This window comes from Mus caroli, chromosome 3 (genome assembly GCF_900094665.2).
Source record: "Mus caroli chromosome 3, CAROLI_EIJ_v1.1, whole genome shotgun sequence".
Lineage (NCBI taxonomy): Eukaryota > Metazoa > Chordata > Mammalia > Rodentia > Muridae > Mus > Mus caroli.
In genome coordinates, this window is record NC_034572.1 from 89,852,193 (window position 1) to 89,863,458 (window position 11,266).

At 40.5% G+C, this 11,266-nt stretch overlaps 1 protein-coding gene across 3 annotated transcripts in view; it reads right to left on the reverse strand.

The window, feature by feature from the left end:
* Rprd2 (regulation of nuclear pre-mRNA domain containing 2) overlaps positions 1 to 11,266 on the reverse strand; it is a 53,358-nt gene that overhangs the window by 6,005 nt on the left and 36,087 nt on the right. For all 3 annotated transcript variants that reach the window (XM_021157255.2, XM_021157254.2, XM_021157257.2), the window contains 3 exons: positions 6,323 to 6,605; positions 4,163 to 4,423; positions 2,070 to 2,270 (listed from right to left, as the gene is read on the reverse strand). In XM_021157255.2, the coding sequence (XP_021012914.1) occupies positions 2,070 to 2,270; positions 4,163 to 4,423; positions 6,323 to 6,605 (745 nt within the window). The remainder of the gene's footprint in view (positions 1 to 2,069; positions 2,271 to 4,162; positions 4,424 to 6,322; positions 6,606 to 11,266) is intronic.

Sequence of the window (11,266 nt, forward strand, 5' to 3'; positions counted from 1 at the left end):
AAAAAAAAATTAAAGCCTTAAAAATCTGTACTGTGTGTATGTGTGTGACAGAGAGAGAACAATTTTAGGGAGCTGGTTCTCTTCTTCACCACGTGGGTCTCATGTAGTCTGCTTTGGCAGCTCGTGGCTTTACCCACTAAGCTATCTTGCTAGCCTCTGAAAGATTTTTGTTTATAGTGTTGAGTAAACGTGAGCATTTACGTTTTAGCATATTGAACGGTTAAGGAAAATTCCATGGGGCCAGATAGACAGCTCACTGATTAAGAGCACTGACTTCTCTTCCAGAGGTCCTGAGTTCAATTCCCAGCAACCACATGATGGCTCACAACCATCTGTAATGGAACCCGATGCACTTTTCTGGTATGTCTGAAGACAGTGACAGTGTACTTATATAAAACAAATAAATAAGTCTTTTTTTTTTAAAGGAAAAACTCCACTCTTTTTCTCCCACGAAGATGGAATTTTTCCTTTTTTTCCATGATCTTTCTATGTAGCCCTGGAACTTGCTCTGTTGACTAAGCTGGTCTTGAATTCATAGAGATCTACCTGCCTCTACCTTCCAAGTGCTGGGATTGCAGCATGCCACACTTGGCTAGGAATTCCACTTTCTAAAAGCAAAAGAAAAATGACAAACTCAGCTATTCCATAAGGAGGTATTTTTTGTGTTTTTATTTCTCATCCTGTCAGAACTGATTCAAGTGACAAAAAGGACCACATGCAATCTGCAGAGCAAAAAGAACTCTATAAATACTGTGTTGCATCTATAGGAGAAACTAATAGACGTGACTTCAAGATTTTCTGTATCTATATAGGATGGCAACAGAAAGTGCAAAGTCAAAAGCATCAAAATCTCTTGAGCTATACACAATCAAATATTGTAGATTATCATCAATATTTTGTGCCATAAAAAAGAAAAAAATACAGTGCACTCATATAAATAAAATAAATCTTTAAAAAAAGAAAAAGGAAAATGAAAAAACAGTAATATCCCACTGCAGCACAGGCTAGCCTGTAACTGGGGATCTAGTCGTCTAAGAATTGGGATTACTGGAAACATCAATTCTTAATTGCTAGTTCCAACAGAGAAGGATTTCAGAAGATCATGGATCTTCTATTTAGTTCTGTAAAATAAAACTCTCTTTGAATGACTACTGAAAAAGCAATAGTAATAGACTGACCCAGGACAGTTCAGGAACAGAAAGTAATAGCTATTTATATGCTCTACTCATAAGGACAGAGTTCCTTACCTTATCGCTGCTGATATTCTAGCATAGATACATTTTTGTGGTTGGAGACTATTCTATGCATTATAAGATATTCAATGACATTTCTCTGACATTGACCCATTAGTGCTTAGGAGTTTCTGTCCCAGTTGTAACAAACAAAAGTATCTCTAGTTATTACTAAATGTCACCTAGAAGTCCCTGGCTTTAACAACGATACAGTTCTAGTATTTACAATTAACTGCATCATTATACTGAGATGTTTAAGAAGGTTGTGTAGGAATCTGGAAAATAAGAATTGAAAGATCAAGTGATTCATGAAAAACTGAGGCAGTTGTATGTACAAGACAACTGAGAAAGTAAAAAGGAGAAGTTTAAATGAGGCAGAGATTACAAACAGAAGGGAGAAAACAAGATATATAGGTTATGTTTGATATAGGCTATATATTAAAACTCAACACACACACTACCCTGCACTAAGAGCTAGGGTTAATGTAAGCTACAGTAGTGCCCTGCTATAGGATAGAATATTATTAGCAAACCAAGAAGTCTGGCTTCTAGTCTCAGTTCATCACACATCAGACAAACGCATTACATTAACCAACCACATCACCTCATGAGCTTGGTCTCCTTACATGAATGGGAGGGTGTTACTAGATAATATTTAGAGTCTGTTTTAGTGTTGACATTTGCAATTCTGCTACCTCATAAATTATAAGTATAAAGACAGTAATGAACTAAGTGTATTGTACATTTCATGACTTTGGATTCCTCTGAGTTAGAATTCAAGGTTACCCTGGAGACAAACATTCACAATTCAAGTCCCTCTGGCACATGTCAGTTTACCTTGGAGTGCAGGGGCTGACTGTGTCTGGGTTTTAGAAAGAGCAGAGAGAATGCTCTCTGGGGTGATCTCCACCTTTGACAGGATATTTGCCAGAGGGTTGTGAGATGGTGTTGTGGCAGGTGCAGGTGTTTTCAGGCCACTGCTGAGGTTGCTGGGACTGGTAGGAGTTCCTGGAGAAGGTCTTGATGCAGAACTGACCCCTGGTGGCAGAAAGATGAACTCAAGAAAATGCAATACTCAATTCATGACACTTTCCAGTCAATGAAAGATTGTTTAATAGTAATTCTGGTGACTGATCCACAAATAGTGCCCGTTTTGACACATACAAAGAAAAACATCTGAAAATATGAACTGTTGTTTCTGTTTGGAATATTCTTAAAACAAACAAGCACTATGTTATTTTCATGCACATTCCTTGGTTTTCAGAGCGGCAACCTGCTTCTGCACCCACGGTGCTCAGTGACTGCAGCAGGACGACAGCATCAGAGGCACTACCAATGCAGAGCACCGTCACCGCATGTCTATGGGAGTGGCAAGGGTTTTCCTCTTACACAGCCTTTAAGGTGACATTATACAAATAAACGCCTTTACACTTTACACTTCAAAGCACAGTAAAAAGGTAAACGCAGACACAAGAACAACATTTGATTTCTTAAAATATGACCAAACCACTATGAACAGATGTTTTACAAATAAATATAAATGAACAAATGAAAAAAATCTTTAATTAAAATATTATCTTTTCAAGATTGAACGTGACAATGGAAAAGGTTAGGAACAATTAAATTTCCAAACACTAGGTATATAAAATAGTATGCTCTTAGGTAACAACTTAAAAAGCTACATGCTGCTTTTTGGTTTTGTGTTTTTTAAACAGGGACTCACAATATACCCCAGGCTGGCCTTCAATTCTTACTCTTCCTGCTTGGCTTCCTCAGGGCTCGGGTCACAGGTCTAGTTCTCATGCTGATTAATTCCCCCAAATACTACTGCGGGCATGGCGCAGATGAGATACAATGTTCCTGTCTGTCCTTCTGCACTATTATCATTGCTAGTGTGTGGATGATGGGGGTTAGAGGAGAATTTTGAGGAGTCACATCTCTCCTGCCACCTGTACATGGATCCTGGAGATTCAATGTAGGTCTCATCAGGTTTGCATGGCAAGGACTTCAGTATTCTTTATAAAATGAAAAGCTGAAAACATAGTAATATCTAATAACAAGAATTACCATATACTACAATAGCCATTAAGATTGATGCACATGACTTTTCTTGTGTGTGGTACATGCACAGTTATACATTCCCACATTGTGTGTACCTGGAGACCAAAATGAAACTGTGTGCCTTTCTCTGTCACTATCTAATTTTGGGAGAGATTACGTCAATCACTGAATCTGGAACTTCAGGTTTTTGCTAGACTGGCTGCTTCTCCCCAGTATCTACCAGTGGGTACTCACTCTCAACAGTGGCACTACAAGCACACACAGCTAAGCCTGGTTGTTGTGTGGGTGCTGGCAATCTAAGCTCAGGCCCTCAGGCTTACGAAATCAAGCACTTCACTCACAGAACCATCTTCCTACCCATCTCCATCATTTTTGTCCAGAAAGGGCCTCATATAGCCCAGGCTATCCCTGAACCCCTCATATCCTGCCTCTTTTCCCAAGTGCTGAGATTTCAGGTGTGCACCACCACAACCAGCAGCTGTTTAAATGAATATTTAATAACTAAAATTTTGTCATACATACTTAAGTTTTAAATAAGCTGATTTAAAGATAATATAGGCAATGTTTCAATTATTAAAAGAAAAAGTATTCTAAATATCTAATCTCTCAAATCCACATACATGTGTATGTATATATATATATATATATATATATATATATATATATATATATATAGGTGGTTTTCTTTGGTGTAGTAAGATTATTTTTTGGCTTTTCTAGGGTGTCTATTCATTTTTAATGTATTTTTAATGAAAAAAATTGTACTAATTTCATCACCACCATCACCACCAAAAAACCCCCCCCACTTTGCTAGTTCAATGAAACAAAGACGGAAATCAGTGGCTCAGCATCGTCAGTGGCTCACTTACCCGTGTTTTTCATGACTGATGTTAGGCTGCTAAGGATGGAACTGATCTTTGCCAGATCCACATTTGCCAGGTTTGGCAAAACCAAAGTTGGGGAAGGGGACAGAAGTGAAGTGTTCAGAGGCTTTGGGAGAGGTGGAGCTGCTGTCGTGGGCACAGACGGTGGGGCACACGGTGAGGCTTTCGAGACACTTTCTGTTGACTTGGTGGGCACACCAGTGGAGACAGCAGGTTTCTCCACAGGTTTTTCTTTCCGGTCCTCCACTGTTTGAACAAACAAGGGAGATAATTTTATGACATAATATTTCCTAATTTGAGGGCACAAAGTTCTACACCACTTAGTTTTATGCCTCAAAACAAAACAAACCAGTTCCTACCAGCCATACTCGGCAGCTCACAACACCCAGAAACTCCAGCTTCATGGGGCTGATGCCCTCTGATATGCATACACATGTATTCACATAGATGTACACTCATACACATAAAGAAATATAAGATAAAGAAGATCAGTCTATATAGTTTATGACATCCCACCAATTAACTGCATCTTACTTTTTAATAATTCTCTTGTATATTATGATTGGTGCAGTACTAAATATAAATATCCATCTTTCCCCAACAAGAGGGAGATGCCAGGGAGGGAGATGAGGACATTCAGGGAGAAAAAGATAACTGAAAAGACTGCAGCAGCAGCAGCAGCAGCAGCAGCAGCATCCCCTTAAATTCTTGACAACATATTTTTCCTTGCTATTTATTTGTACTGTTTTAAGGAGATGGTGTTTGCCAAGGTATTCTGTTCTTCCATTTTTCTAGAACTTTCTTAGTAACAACAACTCCATACATATTAGTAGTAGTATTTTGTTTCTACAAGTTGTCCAACTGTGAGTATAATGAACACTAATTATTTTTCAAAATTATTTTATGTATATGGGTATTTTTGTCTGTCTGTCTGCCTGTGTACCATGTGTATGCAATGCCCCAAGATATCAGAAGATGGCATCAGATTCTCTGGAAGTGGACTGACAGACAGCAGAGGGCTGCCATTGAGTGTTGGAGCCTGGAAGAACAGCCAGTGCTCCTACTGCTGAGCATCGGTCCATCCCCTAGGCACTCATTTGAAACTGCAATGTTTTAAGTCTTAAAAACTTGGGTTGGGGGCTGGAGATGGCTCAGCTGTTAAGAGCACTGACTGCTTTTCCAAAGGTCCTGAGTTCAAATCCTAGCAACCACATGGTGGCTCACAACCATCTTTAACAAGATATGACGCCCTCTTCTGGAGTGTCTGAGGACAGCTACAGTGTACTTACATATATAATAAATAAATCTTTAAAACAAAACAAAACAAAAAAAACTTTGGTTGGACTCCTCTCTCCCTTTTTTGCTAGTGAATGTCACAAGGCGGGGGGTGGGGGTGGGGGTGGGGCAGGGGACAGGGTTAGGGACCTAGGGAACTGGGAAGTAAGTATGACCCAGGTCGTAATGTGAAATTTCCAAATAATCAATAAAAATATTGTGTGTAAAAAACCAAAAAGCCACTTTAGACCATACGCCTCTTACTACTGTGTAGAGCATAGTGAGCAGCTTAATTCAACAGAAGACAAAGCATTTATTAAGAACAATTATAAAAGTACAGATGCCAGATAAAAATCAATTCAGGTTAGTTGTGAAAAGGTAGTTAATAAATTGCAGCTTTGAGTTCTTTTTATTTACATTATTTTTTGATTTATCTCTGTATGAGTATTTTGCCTGTATTCACATGTGCATTTTGCCTGGTGTCCAAGGTTACAAGAGAATATCAGATCCCTTTGCACAGGAGTCACAGCCAGTTGTGGGTGCTAGGCAATGAACTTGTGTCCTTTGCAGACTGGCAAGTGCTCCTAACTGCTGAGCCATGTATTCACACTAGTTACATTAACAAACAAAAAATACTCTAATGTTACAAATTCTAGTATTATAATTTATTCAATATACCCAAACTATCTTTATTCTGTACTGTATAGAAATAAAATCATTTCTGAGCACTGGCACACTGCCTGTGTCAGGCCCTGGTCAGGTCTCCAGCCCTGAGAAAGACAGCAGTGAGACACCTTTACCTGCTCTGTGTGCTCATCAACTGTAGGGACAATACACAATAAGCTACTTAGTAACCATAGCAGGCCTTACCAATGATTTTTGATCCATCATCTTCCACATCTGAGAGTTCCATGTCTTCCACATCACGGTTATCTGTTACAGGCTCGGGTGTGGCAGATTTGTCACTCTCCATGGCTGGTGACTGGGATTCTTCACCTCCCATGCCCTGGAATGGAGACTCAGAACCAGTTGGGGAAGGAGCATCCATACTTGGAGAGGGGACTGGTGATTCCTCAGGATCAGGAAGGGTTGACTTCAATTGATCCAACTTCTTCTTTAAGTTGTTTACTCGGTTAGCGAAGGTTTTGTAAGCCTAAAAGAGAGAGAGAGAGAGAGAGAGAATATTGCTTATTTCCGTGACGTGAGGAACACCCACCCAGGTATCATCTGACAAGACTTAAACAAAGCCAGAACATCACAGAGCACAGAGCAGCCTTGGGCATCTACTGCTCAATGAATACTACTACCCACAATTGTTAGAGATCTCTTAAAAGTTTATTGCGTACGTGTGTATGATGGATGTGGGTGTGCAGGCCATGGCATGTATGTGGAACTCACGGGAAAGCTAGGATAAGTTCTTTTCTTCCATCTTTAATCAGGTTCCAAGGATCAAACTCAAGTCTCAACAGGCTTGTATGCTTTGTATGTGCTGAGACTTCGCTTAATTTGATAGAAATGCTCTATTAGTCACAGTTAATTATTCACTAAAGTTTTTTTACTTTGTCCAGATTTTCTCTTTTTTTACCCATTATTTCTTTTTCTAAGTCATGTTTTCCCGGGTCCCTCTTGTGTGTGACATTCTTGAAATTTCTTTGTTTCTGATGACCTTAACAACTGTATATATTTACCTTAAGAATTCTGAGGAATACTGGAAAGGTCAATTGATGTTTGTCTTGTGACTTCTGTTATGATTAGACAGAGGTCACAAGTGTTTTGGGGGAAGAGCAGAGAGCTGCCATTCTAACTCATTCACCAACTCCTCACGGCTGATACTGATGTAAGCCCAGCACCTGGCTCCTTTTCTTACTACTTTATTGTATATGTACATGTGTGAATATGCACCATGACATGCAACCCCTAAGACAGGACAACTGTTGGGAGGTGGTTCTTTCTCACCCACCCTGTGGGTCCTGGTTCTTCCCCTCCATTGCTAAGGTCCGAGAGATCAAACCCAGGCCTTTAGGTTTGGTGGCAGGTGCTTACACAGTAAGCCACCTTAACCCTCCCCTTCCTTTTGTTTTGAGAGTTTTGAACTGTCACATTGTAGGTATTACTTTATTTTGATTAGATATTCAAAACATTATTACATTATTTAAAAGACACTAAGGAAAATACTGGGCACAGTGGCACATGTCTGTAATCCCAGCACTTAGGACATAAGAACATTGGCTGCTCTTACAGAGAACTTGCATTCAGTTTCCCAGACCCCACATGGTAAGTCACAACTGCTTGTAACTCCAGCTCCAGGAGATCTAACTCTGTCTCTGAGGGCACAAGGCACACATGTTATGATCATGTACATATACATACATGTAGACAACATTCATATACAAAGGCATGTGACTAGAGACATGACTCAGCGGTTAAAGAGCAGATTGCTCTTCCAGAGGACACAGGTTCAATTCTTAGCACCCACATGGGTGGCTTTTACCCATCTACAGATTCCAGTAGACCTGACACAGTCTTCTAGACTCCAAGGACACTGAATATGGTGCACAGATGTGCATACAGAGGCATTAAGTAAATTTTAAAAAGTAAAAATAAATAAAATCTCAAAAAATTCTTACAAAAGGGACAGGAGGTAGGACAGGTGGGCATGGGGCCACATGCACTAGAGATATGGCTCAGTGGCTAAGAGCACTGGCTGGTCTTCCAGAAGTCCTGAGTTCAATTCCCAGCACCCACATGGCAGCCCACAAATGTCTATAACTGTAGTCCCATGGGATCCAATGTCCTTCTCTGGTGTGCAGATGGACATGAAGACAAACACCCACATACATAAATAAATCTTAAGAGAGGGGGTGGGATGGGGAGAACACAGGTTTGACGTGGTGTCATGCACATTTAACCCTAGTACCCAGGAGGTAGAGGCAGGCCTCCAAATTCAAGGTCAGTTTGAGGGTGAAATCTAAAACAGCTATGGCTACACAGAGAAACCTCCCCCCTTCTCTCCCTCAACTCTCTCTCTCTTGTTCACACACACACACACTCACACACACACACACACACCCAACACCAAAAGAACCTAGACAGATGGAACTCAGAAGTAGGGGAGATGTCTCACTGGGCTCAATGTTTTTGCATTTAAGCCTCAGGACCTGGGTTCAGACACTTAATACCCATTTAAAGATTTGTGTGGTGACTCTGACACAGTGTTGTGGGTGGAAGGGTCAGGACAGGACAGGAAGACCCCAAGGACTTGCTGGTGAGCAACTCTAGCTGAAACAGTCATATCCATGTGCAGTGAAAGACTGATCCTGTTTCAAATAAAGAAGAGGGCTGGAGAGGACCCAGGTTCACTCAGAACCCACAGTATGCACATGGTGCAGACATGCATGTAGACAAAACACTTATACACATAAAATTAAAATAAATAAATCTTTGGGGGAAAAAAAAAGAAGACACCTGAAGTCAACAACCTCTGGCGTCCCCTGTGCACACCCAGGCACTGCACATGCACACACCTTCTTATACAACACACGAATGACGACTATCAGCATCTATCTGGATGTACTGGAAACTGCCGGCACCAGCAGAAAGACCATGAGGAAAGCTGGTTCATGTCAGTAGTGTTCTTTTCTCTGAGGTCTGGCTTTTGGGGAGCAGTGTAAAAACTTGAGTATCCAAAACAGAAGACAGAAAATGTCAAGTACACTAATGAGCAGGGCTTTTAGCAGTCTTTTTAGTATAAGGAATCAAAGTTAGATACTCAAATGGCTGAGATTTTGACAAGAGGAAGGCAGAACTAACTTAACCACTTTTTGTTTGTTGTTACTGTTTTCTCCTTCATGATATTTTCTGAGAGTCCAGGAAGCGCAGCAGATAAAGGTACTTGTTGCCAACTGCTTCTTGAAATCCAAACGTAGAAGAGAACTGACTCCCAAAGGTCATGCTCTGATGCATACATGTGCCATAGGATATGTTCCTACCCACTCTCTCTCACACATGCCACCCAATAAGAATAAAGTTTAAAAGTGTGTCTTAGTCGGGGTTTCTATTCCTGCACAAACACCATGACCAAGGAGCAGCTGGGAAGGAAAGGGTTTATTCAGCTTACACTTCCACATTGCTGTTCATCACTGAAGGAAGTCAGGACTGGAACTCAAGCAGGTCAGGGAGCAGGAGCTGATGCAGAGGCCATGGAGGGATGTTCTTTATTGGCTTGCTTCCCCTGGCTTGCTCAGCCTGCTCTCTTATAGAACCCAAGACTACCAGCCAGAGATGGGTCCACCCACAAGGGGACTTCCCCCTTGATCACTAATTGAGAAAATGCCTTACAGCTGGATCTCGTGGAGGCATCTCCCCAACTGAAGCTCCTTTCTCTGTGATAACTCCAGCCTGTGTCAAGTTGATACCCAAAACCAGCCAGTACAAAGTGTGTGTATGTGTGTGTGTGTATATATAAAAATATGTGTGTGTGTATACATATAAAAATATATATGTATGTGTATGTATGTACACACACACACACACACTTTTTTTGAGACAAATTTCTCTGTAGCCCTGGCTGTCCTCACTCTGTAGACCAGGCTGGCCTCATATTCAGAGACCCACCTGCCTCCACGTCCGCGTCCTGAGTGCTACATTAAAGGCATGTGACACCACCCAGTTTTTCATGGACCTCTGCTTCTCTCCCTTTCCTTCTCTCCTCCCCCCATCTCTATAAAACTTATATATACTATATAATAGCAAATACATATTTCAATAAATATATAAATTACACATATTTATTCTGGAGGTGGGCATATGGGTGAGTGTATGCCACAGCAAACATACAGCAGTCAGAAAAAAAAATTGTGGGAAAGCTGGCTTTCTCCTAGCATGTGAGTAGGGCATCAAGTTTGGCAGCAAGTGCCTTTACCACCCTTTAAGCCATCTCACCAGACCCTAAAACTATTACAGATATCTATGTACAGAATCAGATATATTTTAACCATATATATTTCTAGTTTTAGTTTTCATTTCTATAACACTGTAAACTTCTAAAAGAGTAAAATTAATAGAAAGGAAAAAGAAACATTAAGGCATGATAAAAAATCAAAAGCAGAGGGACTAGTTACAATATGAGTTGTTATGGTAACGCATACACTTCTGGAGGTCAGAGGAAGTACTTCCTGTTAGTGAAGCTGAAATCTTTCATTAAAACATTCTAGGAAATGACTGCAGGCTTTCCTTAAGGTCTGTCCCCATAGGGCTAAGCTTCTATGTGTCTATGTCTGGTATCTTTGTACGTATGCATGACTTGGTGGAGCAAGGGTCACGACACCACTTCTCCTCAGGAGAACTACTTCACTCCAGCACCCTCAACTATCAAATCTTTGCCTCTTTGACCACTTGCATTAAAATTTAAATTTACAAAGTAATTAAAAAATCACTACAGCACCTCTAGTCATTATGGTACCCCACCTTTAAAAAGTATCCTTGTAGCTGGGTGTGGTGGTAATCCCAGCACTTGGGAGGCAGAGGCAGACGGATTTCTGAGTTTTCTGAGTTCGAGGCCAGCCTGGTCTACAAAGTGACAGCCAGGGCTACACAGAGAAACCCTGTCTCAAAAAACAAAACAAACAAACAAACAAACAAACAAACAAAAAGTATCCTTGTAATGTTCTAAATGTATATTTATTCTAAATGTATTCTGGTCTACAGAGTGAGTTCCAGGACACAGTCAGGACTATACAGAGAAACCCTGTCTCGAAAAAGCCAAAAAAAAAAAAAAAAAAGACAGAAATGTAGAGATGTGCTGTGTAGCACAGT